We start from the raw sequence: 24,361 nt of genomic DNA, 5'->3' as shown, positions 1-24,361 counted from the left end.
ATATGTGTATATACTGTGTGTATATACTATACATTATATATATACATATATATAAAATGTAGTATACTGTATATACAGTATACAAATATATATACATACAGTACATACACACACTCGTATACAAAATGCAGCCTTTTTCAAAGTGTGGGGTGGGCCCCCCTGGGGGGGCGTGGAGACTTTCCTGGGGTGTGGGAGTTCTGTTTTTTTTAAGTCCCAACTAAAGTTCAGCAGGCGGAACTTTTGGTCTCGCTGCAACCTGGACTCATTAAAGTGACGTACCACAACAAAATCTACACTGGTGACAAGGTTTTGATAATAGAGAAGTTTCTGACAGGGGCAAGAAGGAAACTGCAATGTTTCGGAAACTAACAACAAACGAGAAAATGCCACCAAAGACCTCTCTGTGTGTTGTCTCAAAACATTGGCAGGGGAAAGCATTTGTATTGCTAAAACAATAAAATGTTATTTGCACAGCAAATTATTGATATTGGTAAAGTATTCTTTGTTATCTAAATGTATTTATTGTTTAAAAAATGACACTATTATATTTATAATTGCACATTTCATATTTTCATTTGAAAATTGCTTTCTCACAAAGCAATATTGAAGTCAAAGCAAAAATGTTATTTGCACAACAGGTTATTGAAAGAAAAGTGAAACGTTTCTTCTAATATTGATTCAATAAATGTCTTATTTGACACATTGTTACAATTTCATGAGAGTCGCGGGGCCCCTGGGAAATTTCTTCCTCCAAAGGGGGGGCCAACAGAAAAAGTTTGAGAACCAATGTACACAATGTACGGGTGTGTGTGTGTGTGTACATATATATATATTTTCATATATATAGATATATATGTACACATATATACTATAACGTGTTGGTATGTGTATATGTATGTTGTCTCTCTATATGTATGATTGTATGTACAGTATCTCTCTATGTATGTATATATTTATATATATCTATACATATATAGATATATACAAATATACACATATACAGTATATATATATATACAATCAAACAAAATGTATGGTGTGTGTATATATAAATACAGTATATACAGTATATAGTGTGTAGGTATGAGTATATGTCTACATGTATGTATGCATACATGTACATATACGAACAAACAGAAAATAAATGGGTGCATATCCAGTATATATATATATATATATATATATATATATATATATATATATATATATATACATACATATATATATACACACACGTACACAGTATGTGAAAATATATATATACAAACACACAAAGAAAATGTATGGGTGCACATGTATGTATGAAATATATTGTATGTAGGTATGTGCGTGTATAAGTCTATCTATATGTATTCATGCACATTATATAATGAGAGTGAATGTATACAAGTGCAAGTATACACGGTATATATTACATGAAAGGCATGTATGAATGTACTGCATGTCTATGGTTACAGAATCAGGTCCGGATGACTCATGGTGCGTTCACACCGTACATAAGACTTTCGCAAAATACCATACCATGTCAACGCAAAATTTCACGTTATCCGCAGACATTTACGTTAATGCACAGTCAAAAAGTGGACTTTCCGATGTAATGGTGATGTCGTCAGAAAGAAAAAAAACGACTCAACACTGTAAAGAAAACGTTTTATATAGAAACCATACATTATTATTATTATTATTATTATCATTATAATAGCTCAAGCTTTGTGTTGTAACTCTGCTCTCTAGTGGTGATAAACACAAACAGACAGGGAGAGAAAACACAGAGGTTACCATGACGACCACAATAACACTGACTGGATTTGTTTAGAAGCAAATGTGAAAAACGGACTTAATTGTCAACCACAGGAACCATGTGACCAGCGCTGCCGCTGTTCTACGATTAAAAAGTTCTACCAGTTGAAAGTTCTGCGATTAAAAAGTGTGCAGATAAATGGTTCCGTGAATAAAAACTTCTGTAAATGAAGATGCCAATAAAGAGTTCTGCAGATACACACAGTGAATAAAAGGTTTCAGGTTCAGTTTCAGTTCATGTGGTGGAAAAAGGTCCCTTTTGTTTTTAAGTCCAGAGTCCAGAGACTGGTGGTCTTATATGATGGTTCTTTGTCGTGATAAGGCCCCTGTGGGCCTGTCCATCAGAAGTGACCATGTCCAGGATGTGGATTGGGTGGCAATCCTCCTGGAGGAGCGTCCTGCAGCAGGTTCCGGGCCAACGGCCTACTGACAGGGTAGTTCTGAACCAGAGACTCATCAGTCCACTCTGTCCTGGGCAGCAACTGTTCCATGTGAGGCCCTGGGGCTCTTTGCTGAAGTGGATAAGGACAAATGATGGGGTCCCGCTCCACAAGTGAGAGTCCTGGGCCTCTATGAGGACCATCAGGTCCATAAGGTCCTGTCAGCAATGATGTGTCCCGCTCCATGGTGGCCTGCAGAGCCTGAGTCTGCTGGTCCATCTGATAAAGCTGCTTTTTGAGAACAGGAACATGGTCTTGGTGGTCTAGTCTAATATGACATGGCTGCTTTTTGAGAGCTTGTAGGTGGTCCTGTTGTTCCATCTGAACATGGTACTGTTGTTTTTTCTGGTTCTGATTGTGGTCCTGTTCCTGGTGATCCATCTGGATGTGATACTGCTGTTTCTTCTGGTTCTGGGTGTGGTCCTGGCTGTGTTGATCCATCTGAACATGGTACTGTTGTTTTTTCTGGTTCTGTATATGGTCTTTCCCCTGTTGGTCCATCTGCGCCTGGTAGTGCTGGTGCTGTTTTTTCTGGTTTGGAATTTGGTCTCGTTGTCCCTGGTTCTGTTGTATCTGATTATGTTGTGCCTGATTCTGTTGCTCCTGGTGCTGTTGCTCCTGGTGCTGTTGCTCCTGGTGCTGTTGCGCATGGTTCTGCTGTCCTTGGTTCTGCTGTCCTTGGTTCTCTTGTAGATCCATCTGAGCGTGGAACTGCTGCTTCTTCTGGCTCTGAATTTGGTTGTGCACCTGGTTCTTTATGTCTTTCCAGTGTCGCCCTCTGAGGACCGGCTCCATGTCCAGACAGCGCTGACAGACTTCCTTCCCTGGTACTGTTTGGACCAGCACATGGACACCCAGCTGCCTCCAAACCGCTTCCTTTTCTGCTGTTGACCAGGGGCGACGGTGAACCTTTCGAGGAGCCATGGGAACTGATAAAGGAGGAGAAGGTGTTAAGATGATACAATTATCTTAAAAATGGTAAAAACAAACGTTCTCAGTGAAGTTCACTGATCAGGAGGACTCACCTGAGACTGGAGCCTGTAGTGTGGACTCTGGTGGCATCATGGAAGTCACAGGTCTGCTGTTGCTCTTTGAAAGAACTGTTGACATACAAAAAGACAGGGAGCTCAACAACACCATCTACTGGACTACTCGGAGAATTACATCATATCGAGAAGGGATGTCTGAAACAGACAGGAAGAGTTTCGTGGTCAGGGTTGGACTTTAGGACACTCACCCTGTGGTCGCGGCTTGACCCTCTGACCTGCCTTCTTGTTCCAGGACTGAGTGAATCGTTTCTTCAGCTTGGCTCTGCCTTCTGGAGGGACTGGAAGAAAAACAGTGTGGTGGACAGGGTTTCAGGCTCAGGACTAACATGCAGCGGCCTGTTTTGGGTCACTGAAACTGTTGCTTGGGTTGCGACTGCCCTACACATGGCCCTGAAGTTTTGCAGATGTTTGTAAATGCTGCTTGGCTCCTTTCACGTTGCAAACTCTGTTCAAACAGTAACTGATATTTTGGTACTGATCAGTAAGAATGTGGCACCAAATTTCACAGCCATTGTCTCTTAAACCATCAAAATAGGCTTCCTGTTTACACGCCCACTGGGGTGTCGTATGATCTACATTTTCAGCAGATACAGAAATAAAATGCTTGCCTGGATGCAGGTGATTAAACATGGTCTTATGTTGTGAAGAATAAAGTTTTCGGCTTGACCAAGTGTTATTACCCGAGTCAGGGTCAAGGTCTGGTTCCATGAGCCCCAGGTTGTCCCAGTCTCTTCCCAGCATGTGGTAAAAATCGGTAGTTTGAGCTGCCGCCTCCCAGTCTCCGTCCTGTAGACTCTCTCCGATGGCGATCTCACAAACTGTTTTCAGAGTTGTCTTCACTGCCAGTGGGGGCCGGATCCATCTGTACCCAGACGCCTTTCTGGCAGCAGATAACGCCAGACTGAGGTTGCCCGGTGCTAGAACATCAAGCAGGGTCTGAATGCTGGAGTCTAGAGATTTGGCCGCCAGCAGGAACCTCCCAAGGTCCCGCAGTTTCTGACTGACATAGTCGTACCTCTTCTGGCCACCATCCTGGTTCTCCATTAATTTATTTCCATATTTACAGATCAGCCAATCAGATTTGACCTGGATTAGGGTGAGAGTATATTAACAGAGAGGCAGGGCAAAGACGCACACACAGAGAGCTTTCACAGTGCGTACTCACCTCGTGTGAGATGTGATCGTGGTTCATGCGATGCAAGACTTCACTGCAGCTCTCTGACGCTCCACCCGAAATTGGCAGGAGGCGGGAAGCCGCAGCCTGGACCCTGCTGCGCTTTCTCGGCCTTTCTGCACTGAAGTCAGAGGTCTCATTCTGGTCCTCGCCGACCTCCTCTGTCATGGCCCGTTTGGACCCGGTTTCAAAGGTCCCTGTTGGGTTTCCTGTGACTGTATCTCTTGGAGGGTCGCATGATGAGTCTGCCATGGATGTGGAGGTCCCGTCATCAGCCACATCACAAGCCGACTTACCTGTGATTTCGGACGTGGCGTCACTGATGTCCTCAAAGGGTTTCTCTATGATGGAGATGGAGTCAGAGGCAAGCTTCTTACGGCAGCACGCCTGATGTTTCCACAGATCTGAGCGCAAAAAGAAACCGAGGCACAGTGGACATGGAAGGTAATTCCTTGCATCTACTTCCTCTGATGGCTGACGGCATGGGATGATCTCGCCACTGCCCTGTCTGATCACCTAAGGGCAGCAGAGATACACAGGTAAGAAGACAGGTACACAGAGGGACAGGTGAACTGAGAGGTAAACAGACAGGCAGGTTAACAAACCTCAATGTTGTGCAGGTAGTTGCCCCTGCAGCGCAGATGCTCCAGCAGCAGGTGGCGTTGCTTGGATCCAGTTGGAAGCGTGCTTGCAGCCACCACTTCTGGTTCATCCTTGTGTTTCCTCAGCAGGTGACGAGCGATCTTCACCTGAGGCCGCCGACAGAACACGCAGTACTGACGCTTTCCACCGCTCCACATCCTCTTCACTGTCACACCTTCTTTTGACTCTTCACAACCACGCCTCTTGTCCTTCTGACCACGCCTCTTGTCCCCTGCACCCCACTTCTTTACAGCAGGTGTCTGCTTCTTCCCTTTCTTGCCTCGCCTCCCTTGGCGGGGGCAGCGAGCCACAGGTTTCTTCACTGCTTCCACCGGTTTCTTCACCTCTTCCTCTGGTTTTATCAACTCTTCCTCTGGTTTTTTCAACTCTTCCTCAGGAGTGGAGTTTTGCTCTGACACTTGGAGCTCCATGTTGTCCGCTGCTGCAGCGTCAGCTTTGTCTTGCGTCATAGCAGCGGTTTCCACGGTAACGGAGGGCCTGAGGACCAAAGATACAGACAGGTAAACATCAGTTGTGATGACTACTCTAACTCCTAACATTATATACCACAGAGAGGCACTTAACCAAACTTCATACAAATAACTGACAGTTTTTTTTATTTGTCAACTTCTCAGCTCAGATTCCAAACTCAAACAAACATCAACTTAACGCTTCATAAACATATAGTTAGTACTTTTCACTTCGGCGTTGGTCAGATATAACAAACAGCGACACAACAGGACGAACCGAGAAACATAGCCATGATGATCCAACTGATTTCTACTGTCATTTTCAAAGTGTACCGGTGAACGCCGCAACGTATAAAACGCACGTCTTCTCAGTGGACTTTGCAGGGTCACAGTGGACGCGACCAGCGGAGGTCAGACAGCGGACAGAACGCTGAAACAAGGGGCGTGTCCGATAATGGAAATCCTTCCAGCGTTGGACAACATGCTAACAGCTAGCCGCAGCGAGGCTAGCGCCGCTGCTGCTAGCACGTCAGAAGCTAGCATGTTTTACGCGGTGTAAGGACGCGAACGGGTCCGAGCATCTGCGAAGAAACGCGGAGAAGGACGACTCACTGTGGGAACTGAGACAGTCTTAACCATGTAAAAAGGTTAGCAGCTCCTCTTCCTCCTCTTCCTCCTCAGGCTCTTCTTCTGCAGCTATTTCTCTATTGCTATTTTTTGTCCTTCTATTTTCTTCTTCTTGGCTGTTAAATCGCAGCTTGCATCACGTAGTTGCATTACTGCCATCTTCCGGTGTCAGCTCAAGCAGGGCCGCTCCGGCCTATTGTAGCAATACGTCAGCGGCGCCGCCATAATGGTCCGGGCAGGACCAGAAGTACAAGTACAAGAAAACAGAGAAGTCGTGTTTTTTTCTGAATAAAAGGCACAATAACTTTAAATGTAATGATATGAGTTATTCTTCTATTGAAGATCTGCAAATATGTAGTGGTATATAACAGGTTTACATTTACCATATTAATAAAAGGTAAATGCAAATAAAAAACAATGTTCAGAACCATGGACCAGAGGTGGAATGTGTGGGCAGAAACAAATATTAGCACAACAAATCGACAAAAACAGTAACAAGTGGCACCTTCTTACCTACCTTTTTTTTGCGCCACCTACTGCTCATATTTTGAAAGTAAATCCCATTATCCGCCTAATGCTGCAGTCACACCAAACAAATTTGCGCAAGATCATTTTTGTGCTAATATTGTGTGCATTCGTGTCTACCAGGCAGACCTTGGCTGACGTTATTTCAAGCTTTTCCTGTTTTTAATCGATCCCCGAGATAAAACTTGTAGCGTTGTAGAGCTCCAGGTGTGACACAGAGATTTTTCCTCTCCTGACGGAGTACGGCAGGACATGACATCGCGTCACAGGTGAGGCGCGTACCTCCGTTTTTGTTACCTCTTTAGGACCTTTTGTGGTATTAACACTGACTTTGCCAGGACCAGTCCTCATAGAGACCAAAACGTGGTCCAAATGAGACGGACCCTCATTTTCGAGGCTAACTTTTGATTTGTGGTTAGAGAAAGGTTAGGGTTTGACGTTGCATATGCATGCACGTCCAGATGACAGAAAACCAATTTACAAAGTTATAAATAAGAAATGAACACAAGGTGGTGCAATGCATTGTTGCCTCACAGAGAGAAAGCTCTTTGGAGTTTGAAAGTTCTCTCCCTGTTCTCCCCCTTCCACAGGCCAAAAAACATGCAGATTGGGAATTAGGTTAACTGGAACCAACCAAGACAAACTGTGCCCTCTAGTGGCTGCAACATGTAACCATTTGTGTGACTCAGTACTTCACGGCAGCTCCGTGACCTAGCTAGCACATCATGGAGACCTGTTCCAGGTCTTTCCAGGCAGATCAGTGCAGGTCTAATCCTGCCTCTATTCTTGGCCGCAGACCAGCTGGGACCTGTGATCTTTGAGAAGGAGGAGGAGGAAGAGATGGAAGCTAATCCAGATAAGGGTTAAGAGAAGGACTTGTAGAGAGAACCAGCAACTACCCACCTTCACACTGTAACACTCAGTCCACCAGGGGTGATACATGTGACAACTGTGCAACAATATTGTCTCTTAAAAAAACAACAACATATAAAATGTTTTCTTATACACTCTTGATTCATACTTTTTGGATCTTGGGTCTACGAACCTGGAAAGTCTCTTCTTCTTGGAGCATTTTCATGCTCAGTGCTAGTGTATCTCAGAGAGGCCACTGGAGGATTGGCCTCCAGGTGTGTTCAGGTGTTTCAGGTGTGTTCTGTGAAATGCTCTGTCGCAATTCTAATCTGGTCCTGGGTCTAAACGCTAAAGTAGATCCTCCAATTTCGGGTGGATGCATAATCTATTTAAAAGGTACAAAATAAATTCTGATCAATGATTCCGTTTGTAAAAACCTCTTTCTACTCGAGTGACGACCTACAGGGGGCTTGCACAGGTCTTGTAAGTCTTAAAAAGCATGGAGTTTTAAAATGCTGTTTTGCAGACCTTGAAAAGTCTTGAAAATGAATTTTGTGTGAAAGTTGTGTGTTTTAAAATAATTTAAACATATTTTTCGTTCCCTCCGTGTTTTACTAGACAGCTGTGAGGTCACCTGTCTCCACCTGTGACATCAGAGGAAGGTTGATGATGTCATCTGTCAGGAAATAGCGTTTGGCTGAATACACACACACAATACAAGTCATCCTCTCATTACAGAGTCAAACCTGTAGCCAAAGATCCTCAAACAGGATTGAAGTAATCCCACCCCCTCCCCTCTCTCTCTCTCCCTCTCACACACACACACACACACTCTCACACACTTGTTCGACCTGACATCAGCACTTTATCGCAGATCATCTCGCTTCGAATGAAAGTGAATTTTTTTTTCTTCAGATGAAGATCTGACACAAAGGTAACACTGTGTATGTATGTGTGTGTGAGTGAGAGAGAGAGAGAGATGGAGGAGGGAGGGAGGGAGAGAAAGGTGAAAGTGACCACTGATTGGTTCACAGCTGTTATTTAATAAAAAGTTTAGGTACATTCAGGTAACTTTTAGTTGTGTTCAGTTGTGTTTAGGTACATTCAGGTGACTCTCAGTTGTGTTCAGTTGTGTTTAGGTACATTCAGGTGACTCTCAGTTGTGTTCAGTTGTGTTTAGGTACATTCAGGTGACTCTCAGTTGTATTCAGTTGTGTTTAGGTACATTCAGGTGACCCTCAGTTGTGTTCAGGTACATTTATATAAGTCTGGCTGCATTGATCCTGAGGTGATATTGATCAATAAACTCCTGACGAGTGTCTCTCTGTGATTGGCTGATTCATTTGAGTACATTTGCCCTGAGGAGGTCTCACGCTGTCTGGTATATCAGAAACTATCAGGAGAAGAATCCCAGAATGCATTTCATTTTAGACAGTTTCACTTTCACTTTATTTACATTATTTGAAAACAAACCTGGCCGTGAAACATGATATCATCAGTCAGGTGTGTGATGTCACCAGGCGAGGGTGGTGTTGATACCCTGTCTCTGTTTGTGTCAAGACCACTGGCATCGTTGCTATATTTAGCCTTCTAAGCACTCTTTAGTATTAGCTCACAATGTCAGTCAGCATTAAGGGTCAAAGGTCACAACAGTCAGGTGTGACCACAGTCGAAGTATGGAGGACAAACAAAGTGAAAGTAATTTGACATGCGTCTCTTTCATTTCATATTCAGATAATTGGTTTTATGTTAGTTTCAGTGGGTTTGTGGTTCGATGAATATTTTGTAAGGTAATTCAGTGGGTTTGTTTTTCTGGGGTTTGGTGGGCTTGTGTTTAATGGGTTTGTGGTTCGGTAGGTTTAAGGGGCGTTTATTTGGGGATGGTTGGTGGGTTTGTAGTTTTGGGGTTCACGTTTTCAGAAGGTTTTTGGTTCAGTGGTTCATTGAGTGTTTGGTTAGGTGGTTCAGTGTATTTTTGGTTGGTCAGTTGTTTGGTCGTTCAGTGGGGTTTTGGGTCAGTGGGTTTTGGTTAACTGGTTTGGTATTTCACTGGAGTTTTGTTTCAGTGAGTTTTTGGTTCAGTGATTTGGCAGTTCAGTGGGTTATTGGGTCAGTGGGTTTTTGGATCAGTGGTTTGGTATCCAGTGGGTTTTCGATTCAATGGTTTGGTAGTTCAGTGGGCTTTTGGTTTAGTGGTTTGGTAGTTTGGTAGGTGTTTGGTTTGGTAGAGAATTATGTTTTGAGTTCAGTGGTTTTGGATTTCAGTGGGTTTTTGGTTCAGTGGGTTTTTGGGGCAGGTAATCAGGTGTGTTTCTGTTGTGTGTGAACTCCACAGGTCATCGCGATGCAGGTTGCTTGGTGGTTGTTATGGGGGTGTCTGTGGTTGCTTAGCATAATGGAGGCGCAGACAGCGACCTTCAAACTGGCACTGATTGGTCCGTGGTCATGTGACCCCGTGTTCTCCCGGGCCATGCCATCAGCAGCAGCAAACCTGGCATTGTCACGGTTAAGGAGCGACACCAGTCTCAGCAGAGGATACTGGTACGACGTGAAACTGCTCAGCGAAGATTGCTCCACCTCCAAAGGTTTGTCTCGTCAACGACAAGATAAAACAGGGATTAAATTATTTCAAGCAAATGTTAAAGGCCAACAATCAATCAATGACATTTTTTTGTTATTATTAGCATTAAACAATATTTAACAATGAAAATGAAAAAATGTAAAATAATAAAACTATAAAAACAATGAAACTTTATTTTAAATAATAAATATTTATCAAAACAAAAACTTTATCAAAATCATAAAACTTCATAAAAAAAATACAATGACATTAAAATAAAAAAAAACCATGAAGGTTTATTTAAAAAAATATAAAACTACGTAGCTACTCGTCTCATTCTTCTTCTCTGCTTTTTTCCCCCAGCGCTTACAGAACTTGGAGAGATGGAGGGTTATGGCCACGCCTTCATCGGCCCCTTTAACCCCTCCCTCTGTCACGCTGCCTCTTTATTGGCTCAGCACTGGGAGGCGGGACTGGCCTCACCGGGCTGTCTAGATGCTAATTGGCCGAACCTGCCGCCAATAACTCCTCCCAGCAGAGTCCTTTTCTCCGTGCTGCGATTCTTCCGCTGGGCTCACGTGGGCGTCATCTCAGGTGAGCCAGTGATCATACTGTGGGTGTGGCCTAATGAAAAGGAAATATGTTTTATATTTTATTTTTGACCATTTTAAGAAGAACGATTATGGTACAAATAATGATCATTTGACTTTATAACTCTGACTGGTGTGAGGACCTATAGGAATTCCTGGAATTTACTTTTTTCGTACAGAAGGATCACATTTTTGAGGCACTAATTGTTGAAAATTTATGAAAATTGGCACTCAAATCAGAATTGCCGAAAATAATTTATAATATAAGGGGAATACGTAAAACTGCACACGAAGGTGAAACCTGGCAGGACAAGGCCAAAACTAAGTTGCAACAAATTTCACAAAACTTGGTAGAAACTTGTCACAGCCCAAGACGAACAAAAAAGTCCATTGGGACCATGGCCTCAACTCAACAGGAAGTCGGCCAATTTGAATTTGGCGTCCATCTTGGCCTTTTGATGACCATTCGCCACGAAACAGGAAGTACCCTGTAACTTCGCCGTACATTACCGATCTGCTCGAAACTTTATATGTGACTCAGAAGAGACTCGGCCAGAAATGATCTGCACTTGAGAGCTAAGTCAAGCGCCACCTGCTGGCAGCCGATGTCCTTGCATTTTTAATTATAATAATTTCTGTTTCCCACCACCACCAGCTCCTTCCAACCTGTGGCAAAGCACCGGACAGGAAGTGGCCTCTGCACTCCGCGCCATGGGTCTGCCGGTTGGCCCTGCGGTTACCATGGAAACAAGGAGCGAGGCTGGAGCTCGGGAAGCTCTGAGAGAGATCAGAGAGGCCGACAAGGTCAAAGGTCAGCACAGAGAAATCTGAAAGTCAATTTTTTTCCCTTTATTTAAAATATTTTCTGTTATAACAAAGGGAAAATATTGTTTGTTATTATTTCTGTTAGCAACTTCCTGTGTGCAGTTTTTTGCCAGAGCAGTCTAATTTTGTTGTGAACTTATATTGGATTTGAACAAAATTTGCTGTGTGTGTATATGATCTGAAACATGTATGTTTCATTAAGTTCTATGTGTTTTTGTGTCAGTGGTGATCATGTGCATGAGCTCTGTTCTGATTGGTGGAGAGGATCAGAGGGAGCTCCTATTGGCTGCCCTGGACATGGGGATGGTTTCTGACGGTTACGTGTTCATACCATATGACGCACTACTGTACGCCATGCCCTACCAGGTAACTGACCAATCAATAACTCGCAAAAAGATCAATAACTAATCACATGACAACTTTAATACAAAAAAATGTTGTTGAACGTTTTTATAGTTGGAATTTCATGATGATATAAACATTATGAAAGGTTCCTTTTATGTCGTTATGGTTGTGATTGGTTCTCTCGCCGCCCAATCAGGACACAGTGTTCCCTCAGCTGAGCAACAACACGCAGCTTCGTCACGCCTACAGCTCTGTCCTGACCGTTACCATGGCATCCGACCAGAACTTCTATGAAGCATTTCGTCAGGCTCAAGTCAACCGAGAGATCCGCTCACCGATAGCGGCAACAGAGGTAAGTGCACAAAAACAACAAGTAAACAAACTGTACTACACAACAGAAACAAACTTGTTTACGTGTGATGTCGTCCTCCTGCAGGTGTCGCCCTTCTTTGGCACCATCTTCAACATGGTGTACTTTGTTGCTAAGGCGGTGGAGGAGCGTCGTCAGGCAGGGGGCGGGCATTGGGTGGTTGGTGACCAGCTCGTCCAATCGGATGGGGGCTTTGAATTTCAGGGCTTCAATCAGGTCAGTGCAGGTTGAACGTATACAGAAATCTCTAATTTCTAATATATAACTAATAATTTTGAATTTATAATCTGTAGCCCATAAACTTGCAAATCTATAACCTATAACCACAAGTCAGATTCTTTAATTTATAATCCACAATTCATAATCTACAACCCATAAACTATAAACTGTTTCTCATATTTTATAAACTAATGACCTACAACTCATAATCTATGAGCCTGAATCTGTGTTTTCTCAGGTGTTGTATGGTGGTAAAGAGGGGCGTGGCCTGCAGGCCAGGTACGTGGTGTTGGGCAGCGACGGCGACCGCCTCGTTCCGACGCACACGCTCGCTCCGACGCACACAGACAGAGCGGTCGGTGGTTTGAAACCGCTGAGCCACTCGTTCTCGTTCCCCGGAGGGAAACCCCCCTCGGCCAGCTTCTGTTGGTTCAGTCCGGAGGAGGCGTGCAGCGGCGGTGAGTTCACTGACCTTGTGATGTCCGAAAGAGGAACAGGAAGTGATCTCATCTTGCTGATTTCATTCCCTGTTCACACCTGCAGGTGTCGACACTGTGACCATGTTCTTCATCTTTCTGTTGTTCTGTGCCGGGATTGGTGCATTTTACTACTGTATCAGGTTAATATATACACACACACACACACACTGTTGCTGATATCAAATTTGATAAATAACAACAGTGATAATAATAATTCCGTGTGGACAGGAAGTACAAACGAGCTGCAGGCGTCACAAAGTTGGTCCTCACTCTGGACGACGTCGTATTCATCGACACGCAAGTTAGCAGGAAGGTCAGAGGTCAAAGTTCAGCTATGTGGTTCGGTATCGGTTGATTCATTTGATTCTTTATGGTGGTTACTGTTTTGTTGTTGTTTCATTGTTGCTCTCGTTCCCGTAGAAACTGAACGACGAGTCCATCATGCGCAGTCTCTTGGACATTAAAACCCCGTTGCGCTCGGCCGCACGAAGTTACATCCTGACGACGCCTGAGAGCTCCAACATCGCAATGCTGGAGGTCTGTCCAATCCGTCCAATCTGTCCAATTGACTGAGTGTCTTCATTGTTTTTACTGTCAACTGTTCCATCACAGTCCAATCGTCTTTATGACTGAATGAGGGCAGTTGGACAAGTGGACAGTACTGTACTGTTTACTGTCTTTACCGTGTTGACTGTCAACTGTCTTCACTGTCCAGTCTTCTGACTGTCTTCATGTCTTTATGCCTTTAGTGTCTTAACCTTTGGCTGTCTTTTTTGTCTCAACTGTCTAAAAACCTTTACTATCCAACTGCCTTTTCTGTCTTCATTGGTTGTTTTTTTTCAACTGGTTTCACTGTCCAATGTTCTGAGTGTCTTCATTGTCTTTTCTGTCTCAACTGTCCAGGGATACAAGAGTCTTCTCTGTTCAACATTTCTGTCTTTACTGTTTTTTCAATCCAATTGTCCTGACTGTCTTTATTGTCCAGCTGTCCAATAATCTGACTGTCTTCATTGTCTGTATGTTTTTATACAAATGTCTTTTGTGTCGTTACTTTTTTTAAAAATGATTTTGTTTAAACTATCCATTTATTTTTGTCTTTTCATTTTCAAACGTCCTCATCTGTCTGTCTCAGTGAATGGGCCACTCTGATTGGTTGTCTCGTTTCCAGGGTGACTGGGTTTGGATGAAGAAGATTCCTGGTGGACAATCGATGACCGCCATCAATCAAAACACCCAGAGACTGTTCAGCCAAGTACGGCGCACACATGAGATTACACTAGATAACAGTCGATTGTGAAATGTTAACACTAATGTGAGCTTGTACTTTTGCCTCTTTCTGGACTCATGATGTAGTAAAGTACCTTGTTAATGGAGTTAAATGTTAATAAAGTTATTTATGATTGATGTTGAAAAATCTGGTTACAGTTGCGGGATATGCGCCAAGAGAACCTGAACTCGTATCTTGGTCTGTTCTTCGACTCGAGGATCTTTGCTCTCGTGGTCGAACACTGTCCTCGTGGAAGTTTGGCCGACCTGCTCGCCGACACCGACATCAGACTGGACTGGATGTTCAAGTCGTCACTGCTCATGGACCTGATCAAGGTTGCGCACCATGGCGACGACAACCACAACAGCTGACATCAACAACATGAACAATGAAAACAACTACCCAACTGATGACGACAACTACTAACTACAGCTGACAACAACTGACAACATGTACCGGCAATAACAACAACTAGCCAGTTAATGACAACAACTACCAATTACAACTGACCACAACAACTACCCAACTGATGACGACAACTACCAACTACAGCTGACTACAGCTGACAACAACTCACAACAAGTACCAGCAATAACAACAACTAGCCAGTTAATAACAACAACTAGTCAGTTGTTTGTAAGGTAATTCAGTGGGTTTGTTTTTCTGGGGTTTGGTGGGCTTGTGTTTAATGGGTTTGTGGTTCGGTAGGTTTAAGGGGGGTTTATTTGGGGGGTGATTGGTGGGTTTGTAGTTTTGGGGTTCACGTTTTCAGAAGGTTTTTGGTTCAGTGGTTCATTGAGTGTTTGGTTAGGTGGTTCAGTGTATTTTTGGTTGGTCAGTTGTTTGGTCGTTCAGTGGGGTTTTGGGTCAGTGGTTTTTGGTTAACTGGTTTGGTATTTCACTGGAGTTTTGTTTCAGTGAGTTTTTGGTTCAGTGATTTGGCAGTTCAGTGGGTTATTGGGTCAGTGGGTTTTTGGATCAGTGGTTTGGTATCCAGTGGGTTTTCGATTCAATGGTTTGGTAGTTTGGAAGGTGTTTGGTTTGGTAGAGAATTATGTTTTGAGTTCAGTGGTTTGGCCGTTCAGTGGGTTTTTGGGTCAGCAGGTTTTTGGGTCAGTGGTTTGGTCCTCCAGTGGATTTTAGATTCAGTGGTTTGGTATTTCAGTGGGTTTTTGGTTCACAACAAGTACCGGCAATAACAACAACTAGCCAGTTAATGACAACAACTACCAACTGCAACTGACCACAACAACTACCCAACTGATGATGACAACTACCACCGACAATAACTACCAACTATAGCTGACGACAAGCACCAACGATGACCAACAACTACCAAATACTCATGGCACTACCAGCAACAACACTACTGACAAAAACAACCAACACCAACTCTTAACGACAATTGCTGATGAAAACAACCTTCAACGACGACTACCAACAATCACGACCTACATGCATTACCAGCAACATACATAAACAGAATGTAGATGTAGTACATTGTATATAATATTGTATATTGATAGGTTGGTTTGTTTGTGTTTGTTTATTGTTGTTCCAGGGAATGAAGTACCTTCACCTCCGATGTTTGAGTCACGGTCGACTCAAATCAACAAACTGTTTAGTTGATGGACGTTTTGTTCTCAAAATCGCCGACTACGGTCTTCCCATGATCCTTCACTCTCAGAGCCTCAGCCTGTCTGACGACCCGCAGGGTAACATCAGTGTGCTGTTGTTGTCATGGTTCGGATGGAGCATGAAGCGCAGTTCCTCTCACACCCGTCTCTCTGTCTCCCAGAGCTGCTGTGGACGGCTCCAGAACTTCTGAGGAATCCAGTCAGAGGGGGTTCGTTCGCTGGGGACGTTTTCAGCTTCTCCATCATCGTACAGGAAGTGATCTCGCGAACGCCGCCATACGCCATGATGGACATGCCCGCCCATGGTGAGACGAGTACGCCTCTGACGTCTCTGTCTGTCTTTTCAGCTGTTTATCTATCTGTCTGACCACGTGTCTGTCTGTCAGAGATCGTGGAGCGTCTGAAGCAGCCTCCTCCTCTCTGCAGACCGGTGGTTTCAGTCGATGAATCTCCGACCGAGTGTTTCACTCTGATGAATGAATGTTGGAACGAAGACCCCAATAAGAGACCGAACTTTGACGACATCTTTAAACAGGTTCGTGCTGCCGTCTGCTGGTGCTCCTGAGAAACTGCAGTGCTTTCACCTGATATCTAAACGTGCAGACACACACGTGTGTGTGTGTGTGTTTCAGTTTCGGGGCATTAACAGAGGGAAGAGGGCGAACATCATCGACTCCATGCTGCGCATGTTGGAGCAGTACAGTTCAAACTTGGAGGATCTGATCCGAGAACGAACGGACGAACTGGAAGTCGAGAGAAACAAGACGGAGAAGCTGATCGGACAGCTACTACCCAAGTACGACACTGGTACACTGTGTGACATCACGTCCTGTGTCAGTGTGACTAAAGTCTGAATGACCTTAGAGTGAAAAGTCTCGCAAAAGAAAATGATGACAGCTTGTTTGTTCCCACCGCCTTACCCTTACCCTTACCGCCTCCCAGGTCTGTGGCTCAGGCTCTGAAGAAAGGGAAGCCGGTCCAACCGGAACACTATTCCGATGCCACCCTTTACTTCAGTGACATCGTTGGATTTACGACCATCTCCGCTCTGAGTGAACCCATTGAGGTAAAGTCCCCTTCTCCCTGAAAAAAAATAATTCATTCATTCATTGTTTTCCGTTCTCCGCCACATGAGGGTTGTGTGGCCGTTGGAGCCATTCCCAGGTGGCCTTTGCGAGTCAAATACATAGGGATGAACAAACATTCACTCTCACAACTACAGTGAATTTAGAGTGTCCAATTAACCTCTGCATGTTTTTGGACTGTGGGAGGAACCTGGAGAAAACCTAGCCACTACTCCCCTGAAAAAGTCCAAAAGGTGGATTGCCCCAAGTGGAGGAGTTCAAGTATCTCGGGGTCTTGTTCACTATTGAGGGGAGGGTGGAGCAGGAGATTGAGAGACAGAAGCTGTAGCGGTCCGTTGTGGCAAAGACAGAGCTGAGCCGGAAAGGTAAAACTCTCAATGAACTCGTCCATCTACGTTCCAAACCTCAGCCATGGTCAGAAGTTGTGGGTAGTGACAGGAAGATCGAGGTTGTGGAACCAAGCAGCCGAAATAAGCTTCCTCTGCGGAGTAGCTCGGCTCAGCCTTAGAGATCGGTCAAGCCACTGCTCCTCCAAATTGCACAAAGTCAGTTGAGGTGATTCGAGCGTCTACTCTGGAGGTGTTTTGGGCATGTCCAACTAGAAGAAGACCCCAGGGCAGAACTTGGACATGCTGGAGGGATTATGTCACTCAGCTGGCCTGGGAACGCCTTGGTATCACACCAGGAGAACTAGACATTGTCAGAGAAGTTAGATTGATTTTCATGTATACATAAACGGCTTTAGTATATATGCATTGAACTGTGTGTGTGCGTGCAGGTGGTTGACCTGCTGAACGACCTTTACACCATGTTTGACGCCATCATTTCTTCTCATGACGTCTACAAGGTAAAGAAAATGGTTTTGCTTTTCTAAGCCACCAAGCTTTTGACCACTTTTATTTGATTAACAGTAATTGATTTTAAAAAAAACAAAAAACAAAAACGGTTTTATTTACAGGTGGAAACAATTGGCGACGCCTACATGGTGGCGTCAGGCGTCCCCAACCGGAACGGAACCAGACACGCAGCTGAAGTGTCTAACATGTCTCTGGACATCCTGCACTCGATCGGCGCTTTTAAGATCAAACACATGCCTGAGATCAAAGTGAAGATACGCATCGGTCTGCACTCAGGTACGCACACAAATATACACACACGCATAGAGTATGGGTAGCTGCACTAGCTGCTGCATCCACCAGGTGTCTCTCTGTGTTCAGGTCCAGTGGTCGCCGGTGTGGTCGGTCTGACGATGCCCAGGTACTGTCTGTTTGGAGACACGGTCACCACGGCGTCACACATGGAAGCAAGTGGACTGCGTAGGTAACAAAAAAACGAGTGAATGAAAGGAGGCGAGTTTGAGTGACGAAGACTCGACAATGATCTTGTGTTGCAGCGTACAGGATCCACATCAGTCTGAAAACAATGAAGGTCCTGACCGGTCTTGAACTTGGATACCACTTCGACACGAGGAAGTCAAAGGTCGTCATGTTTTCATAACATCTGTTTCAAGCAACCACAGAAGACCAAAGTGCTGACTCTAACGTGGAAGCTGCTGTTTGTTTGTTTGTTTGTTTAGGTGAAGGACACTGAGGACACCTACTGGCTCATTGGTCGAGATGGTTTCAACAAACCTCTTCCTGTTCCTCCGGATCTCACCGGGGGGTATGACATCACACACAAGCACACAAGCACACGAACAGAGCCACCAAAAACAATACTTCACTCCCACTCCGTGACACACAATGACACTCATGTTTATGTTTTTGTTTGTGTCTTGTAGCAAGATTGTGGTGCAAAATTCTCCAAAAAAAAACTGTTGGGATGGTCGAAATTGGGGCAATGTCACAAACAAAAGAATGTCATCTGCGTACGAGGATATTTTTAGCTTCATATGTTCAAATACTGCACCTGTAATGGCAGCATGCAGCCAAATAGTATCAGTTAAGAAGCAGGGCTCCCCTGGTGGACGCATCCTGCCAAGGGGAAAGGTTCAGGTAGAACGTTGACTATTAGTCGTGATAGTTTACTGTTTTCATTTATAAATACACGTGATGGTGAAATGACACGATTGTTATTTTGTTTATTCTGCTTCTTCAAACGTCTGTCAACATTTTATCAAGATTCTGTTTTTGTTTTGCTGTTGTTCTACTTTGCACATTCTCTCTCTCTCTCAGGGCCACCGGCCATGGCATCTGTCTCGACGAGATTCCAGCTGCGAGGCGACAGAAGTTTCTGGATCGACAGAAGTTGAATAAGAAATGATCAAAAACCACACAAACATGACACAGACACACACAAACTAACAAACACACACTACCTCAACAGCTGTGCTTTAAAGGACTTTTTTCCCACCAACTTTTTCATGACCTTCAGCCAAAGTCCAGCGAGAGAAACATGGAGACGCTGGACAGTTACCATGGAAGCGAGTAGAGGCTGTGAAACACCTGACAGCTCCTCCTCAGGTTTATCTTGAACCAGTCATTTCTGTGCCAACACACACACACACACACACACACAGGTTAGTTAATTAATAATGATGTTCACCGTTTATCTACTGATCGGTTTCTGATCAGCAATAATCCCTCTCAGTGTACCAGGCAGTGTTGGCTGTGATATGGTTTATTGATCAATCACTGTTATTACAACAGCCTAAATTAATACAACAAACAGGAAAGTAAAGTACATATTTGCATAAGTCAATAATGATATAAATAGCTCTTATTTTATTTTTGGTCCAAATAAGTTAATTGTAAATTAAAGGTTAGAATTGTGTAGTGTAGTCAGTGTTTAACTTTTATTTATTCTTGTGTGTAATCAATGTGTCGCAATTCTTGCCATCAGAATCATGACTGAAATGACTTGAATCTGACAATGTTGTTCATGTCATATTTACTAATAAATCAATTCATAATAAATCATATCAGTTTTTAATTTTCAATTTCTTAATTTGAACTCTCATCCCCTCATCAAAGCCTGAGTTTAGACACAGTTTATTGCCATACTCAGTTTAAGCAATTAAATACTTTTTCTCATTGTAAAAATCAGTAATCCTAGTTTGTAATGAAAATCTCAAATTGACTTCCTGTTCATATAAAACTTAAATAATAAACAAACACCCCCATAGCATGTTAGCAAATCATAATGTGTCGCAAAACGGGGACAATTAAGACACATACACAAAAAAGAAAAAAAATCTACGTCGTCATGTCATAATGAGTGAGCTAAATTAACCCCTAAACGACGGGGGAATGGTTTGGCCCGGTTTTCTTCTTCCGCCCGGACCAAGATGGACCGGGACGTGACAGTAAAGAAGTGAGTATTTTTTTTTGTTTTTAAATGTATGTCAGCGAGATAAAGTGTTTGAAGAACTAAGGAAAGAAGTCTAAATTAGTGGAGTCACGAGTGGAAGGAGTGACACGGCGAGTGTGTGTGTGTGTCCGCGCGTGTGTTGCGGTGCACTGCCTTCTGACAGGGGCGTAACAACTGGACGTTTTTTTTTTGGGGCCTTAATGTTGCTTAATGTTTAGATATTAAAAATATTTTGAATTGAGTACAAAGTGTGTGTACCAAATTACGTTTTTAAACTGTTACAAAATGTAAATGAGAAATACTGTACAGGAGTTATAAATAAAACATAAAACGTAGGAATATATGAGAATATATAAATATATATATAAAATATTACACTGTTAATACGGCTAAAATATGTAAATATTATACACTGGTCAACATTTCCATACATATGACAGATTATTGGGGCCAAACTGAAGTTTTTTTTTTATCTTTTGAGAAAAAAGTCGTAATGTTCAAGATTAAAGTTATACTATTATGAGAATAAAGTTGTATTATTATGAGAATAAAGTCCTAATCTGTCGAGAATAAATTCATAATATTATGAGAATAAAGTCGTAATCTTTCAAGATTAAAGTCATAATTGGTATTGGTCGACTGTAATTTTACGACTTTTTTCTCTTGATCCGTCAAAAACTAGAGACAGGAGATTACTAACAGGACGACAGACTTATACGATGGTGGAGGTAAAAAAAAAAGAAGGAAGATATATATTGTAGCTTGAAAAGGTATAATTTAAATAAAAATGGAAAGAAAAAAATATCTTATTTATTCAGATTATATCAATTAATTTGCACTTTAACCCTTGGGGAAAATTTTGTTCAAATCCAAAATTGGTCCTGGATCTCAGTCTAGACTTCTTTTTAATACTGTAGTGGGTCACTAGATGGCAGCAGAGTAACACATTGTGCATACACTGACACAGTCAGAGACAGTCAATGAACTGCAGCACACTGTCTGTCTGGCAGCCTGTTAATAATCCCGACCGCACAAGATGCCTGATCCCAGATTAGCGGGGAAGTGGAGTAACTGCAGCGCCATCCATCTTTGCATTTATCTTCTCACTTCCTCTAATTACGCGATCAATGAGCTGTGGGTCAATTCCAGATCAATTGAAATAATGTTCCCCTGACCCATTAGTGACCTTTTATGACCTTTTAAAAGCATGCTGGCGCTTCGTGGAGTCACTTATCCTTCAGTGTCTCGTGGATAATGAGCACATTGGTTCTTGAATGGTTAAGAGATGAGCGTTAGGAGAAAAACAAAGCTAAAGAAACATTGATATTGTCTGTTAATTTTATTGATTGATTGAAAAAAACAAAACCCTGGTGTTTAACCACTAAAATCGAAATGATGGCTTATTAGATTAATACGTATCTCAGAGTTGAGGTTGAACTCTCATTATTTGTACAAACCATACAGAGATAATGTAATTTTATACATTTGATTTATATTTTGGAGGGGAAAAACCCCTGCTTTTATTATTTTATTATTTGTGCGAATGTCATTTTAAATCAGGGTCACAAAGAAAAGATTTCAAACACCGAAGTCATAAAATAAGAAATTTGAACTTACTGATGGAGGCAGCACTAAATATTAGGTTGGGTAAAATATCTAACTGCGATTTTAGTTGCAATATGTCGTCACTGTGTCATCGAAGTGAAACATGGCGCCGTCAAAAACATCCTGTTGCAAGGATTAAAAACTTATTGGTATTGTTTTAATAAAAATAATATAGGGATAATAGGAATTAAATCGCAGCACAGTATAGCGCACATCTGTGAGTGCTAAAATACATTTCTGTGATACTGTAAGTGCTCAGTATTTCCCAAAACAAAACATGAAGAGTCAGATTTGCAGCTAGCTTAGCTCAGCTTAGCATTGTATGAAAACTGGATCACGTGTTTGTTTTATCGTTTGAAAATTTGTGTTATTTACACAGATATGACGTGTTCATTGGTGATTTTATTTTCTAACTCTAGAGCCAGATGTTTCCAGAGTTTACAGTTAGCTTACCCTGTTAGCAGTAGCTCCACGTATAGCGCACATCTGTGAGTGCTAAAATACATTTCTGTGATACTGTAAGTGCTCAGTATTTCCCAAAACAAAACATGAAGAGTCAGATTTGCAGCTGGCTTAGCTCAGTTTAGCATTGTATGAAAACTAGAGCTGGGCATAGATTAATTTTTTTAATCTAGATTAATCTCACTGCAATCTTGGAGTTAATCTAGATTAATCTAGATTAAAATGGCTCATTTGAATTCTTCTTCTGCTAAGTGGCGCTCCTCTGTTTTCATCACACCTAACATTAGGAGTAGGACAGAAAAAGTATATCAGAGTAAGATTGCTAGTAGTAGTAGGCAACTATCAGCAACTAATCAGCAAAACGTTGATAACGTTAGCTAAAGCTATACCGCGTGAAGTTAGTTTCAGGTTGGATATTCATTCAGACAGTTGTCGGACGCGACGGTTGGATATCCAACCTGAAACCATTTTCACCGTGGTAAATTACATAGACCGTTATAAAACAAAAAATGACAATAAATTACATAACGTAACGTTACCTACATCCGCGCTCAGCCAGGTCAGAGCCTTCTGGGCCAGGTATACATCCGCGCTAACATATCAAAGTGAAATTCATAGCTTGCTCACTATGTGGACCCAGGTCCCAGACCCAACTTTGAGAATAGATTAACGGCGATAATTTTCTTATCGCGCGATAAGAGTCTCGCGTTAACGCAGCACGTTAACGCCGTTAACGGCCCAGCACTAATGAAAACTGGAACACATGTTTGTTTTATCGTTTGAAAATTTGCGTTATTTACACAGATATGACGTGTTCATTGGTGATTTTATTTTCTAACTCTAGAGCCAGATGTTTTCCACGGTTGACAGTTAGTTTAGCCTGTTAGCGGTAGTGTCACACTGTGGATCTACATGTACTTTGAACAGTCAGGTTAATCTAATGAAAACAAAAACCCCAATGGGTACAGGTTCAAACTGGAAACGGCAGCAAAAACAAGCTCAAGATGCAGAAGATGTTCCTGCGACCTTACGTTATGAAAGAGATAAATGCAGGGGTAGGAGGATAACTGCCGCTGAGAGATTAGCACAGGATGTGCAACAGTATGTTCTTATTTGCATAATAATAATAATACTAATGGCGGTGCTGTATAATTTGCCCTTAGTTTGATACGTAACACAGAGCTGTTAATTATCTCTCTGTTATCAGTTTCTGTTATTGCTCGGCTCTGATTGCTGCTCCCGCTGTGCGACGCTTGGATGAGGAGGAGAGGAAATTTGACAACCTGTGAGCTGCTCCATGGGAGGTGTGTGTGCGTGTGTGTGTGAATAAGACAGGGATTGGAGTGGAGACAGCTTTACTTGCTACTGGAGATAGGAAAATATTACGATATTATAGTGCATCACTTAAAAAAAAACAACACTCACAGTAGTGAATTTAATTATGGTGGCAGAAACATGAATGGGGAAGTTCACTAATGTTTGATGTGAGTGACTTGAAAACACAGTGTAGCTGCCAACATACAGTCCTAAAAAATGTTTGTTATTTGTCTTGACAATAACATGTTTTCATAGTATTACATTTTGTAAGAAATACTTTTAAATGATTGTAATGTCATTAATATGTTTTTATAACGTATTCTCACAGTATTGTAACATTTTTAATTTTTTAAAATTATTTTTGTCATGTCAGCAACATGTTTTCATATGATAAAACATTTTGCGTCATCACCAGAGTGTGCAACGTTCTTTTGCATTGGTAACATGATTTTGTAAAATCGCGTTTTTTGATCAAATTTTGTAACTTCAGTCGCATGGTATTGCAACATTTGTAACATTACAAAATGTTGTTGGCATGTGGTGACATTATTTTGTAATGCAACCATTTTTGTAAAAAAAGTGATAACTTCAGTGACACATTTGTAGCATCACAACATTTTTAAAAGGTCTAAAAGGTTAAAATTCCATTTTCTAAAACATTTTTTTATTCATTTTTTTGTAATTTCAGTAACGTGGTATTGTAACATCGCAA

The 24,361-nt window shown here is 42.4% G+C and overlaps 2 protein-coding genes across 3 annotated transcripts; one reads left to right on the top strand and one right to left on the bottom strand.

Moving 5' to 3' along the window:
- Positions 1 to 1,636: 1,636 nt before the first annotated feature.
- Positions 1,637 to 6,322, bottom strand: LOC122766050. Its single transcript, XM_044020648.1, has 7 exons — positions 6,188 to 6,322; positions 5,069 to 5,603; positions 4,455 to 4,979; positions 3,970 to 4,375; positions 3,478 to 3,567; positions 3,266 to 3,340; positions 1,637 to 3,169 (listed from the first exon to the last, which is right to left on the bottom strand). Exons 2-7 carry the CDS (start codon positions 5,573 to 5,575, stop codon positions 2,142 to 2,144), a joined length of 2,631 nt encoding a protein of 876 aa, XP_043876583.1. The 5' UTR covers positions 5,576 to 5,603; positions 6,188 to 6,322; the 3' UTR covers positions 1,637 to 2,141.
- A 1,894-nt stretch (positions 6,323 to 8,216) lies between these two features.
- LOC122766047 (retinal guanylyl cyclase 2-like) lies at positions 8,217 to 19,874 on the top strand. 2 transcript variants are annotated; one of them, XM_044020640.1, is made up of 24 exons: positions 8,217 to 8,513; positions 9,915 to 10,164; positions 10,503 to 10,733; positions 11,385 to 11,540; positions 11,778 to 11,920; positions 12,096 to 12,251; positions 12,336 to 12,485; positions 12,727 to 12,946; positions 13,032 to 13,107; positions 13,196 to 13,280; positions 13,388 to 13,504; positions 14,136 to 14,219; positions 14,393 to 14,569; positions 15,796 to 15,949; positions 16,033 to 16,176; positions 16,258 to 16,406; positions 16,504 to 16,667; positions 16,814 to 16,937; positions 17,735 to 17,803; positions 17,915 to 18,089; positions 18,174 to 18,272; positions 18,350 to 18,435; positions 18,533 to 18,618; positions 19,131 to 19,874. In XM_044020640.1, exons 2-24 carry the CDS (start codon positions 9,924 to 9,926, stop codon positions 19,216 to 19,218), a joined length of 3,174 nt encoding a protein of 1,057 aa, XP_043876575.1. In that variant the 5' UTR covers positions 8,217 to 8,513; positions 9,915 to 9,923; the 3' UTR covers positions 19,219 to 19,874. The 2 variants fall into 2 exon arrangements, with proteins under 2 accessions (XP_043876575.1, XP_043876576.1); XM_044020641.1 differs by lacking the exon at positions 19,131 to 19,874 and having other exon boundaries at positions 18,174 to 18,276; positions 18,533 to 18,600.
- The last annotated feature ends 4,487 nt before the right edge of the window (positions 19,875 to 24,361 follow it).

The sequence above is a fragment of the Solea senegalensis genome, linkage group LG3, assembly GCF_019176455.1.
Source record: "Solea senegalensis isolate Sse05_10M linkage group LG3, IFAPA_SoseM_1, whole genome shotgun sequence".
In the NCBI taxonomy this organism is placed as follows: Eukaryota; Metazoa; Chordata; class Actinopteri; order Pleuronectiformes; family Soleidae; genus Solea; species Solea senegalensis.
The sequence above is the reverse complement of the archived record's forward strand: the minus strand, read 5'-3'. Positions and strand labels throughout refer to the sequence as shown.

Bases quoted from the DNA above. Each gene is read 5' to 3' on its own strand.
- LOC122766047 (XM_044020640.1), top strand. From the start codon at position 9,924: ATGCAGGTTGCTTGGTGGTTGTTATGGGGGTGTCTGTGGTTGCTTAGC. The intron at 15,950-16,032 runs GTAACATCAGTG...TCTGTCTCCCAG, and splicing joins CCTGTCTGACGACCCGCAGG to AGCTGCTGTGGACGGCTCCA. The intron at 17,804-17,914 runs GTAAAGAAAATG...TTTTATTTACAG, and splicing joins CTTCTCATGACGTCTACAAG to GTGGAAACAATTGGCGACGC.
- LOC122766050 (XM_044020648.1), bottom strand. From the start codon at position 5,575: ATGACGCAAGACAAAGCTGACGCTGCAGCAGCGGACAACATGGAGCTC. The intron at 4,376-4,454 runs GTGAGTACGCAC...ACCCTAATCCAG, and splicing joins ACGATCACATCTCACACGAG to GTCAAATCTGATTGGCTGAT. The intron at 3,341-3,477 runs GTGAGTGTCCTA...GTATGTCAACAG, and splicing joins GGTCAAGCCGCGACCACAGG to TTCTTTCAAAGAGCAACAGC.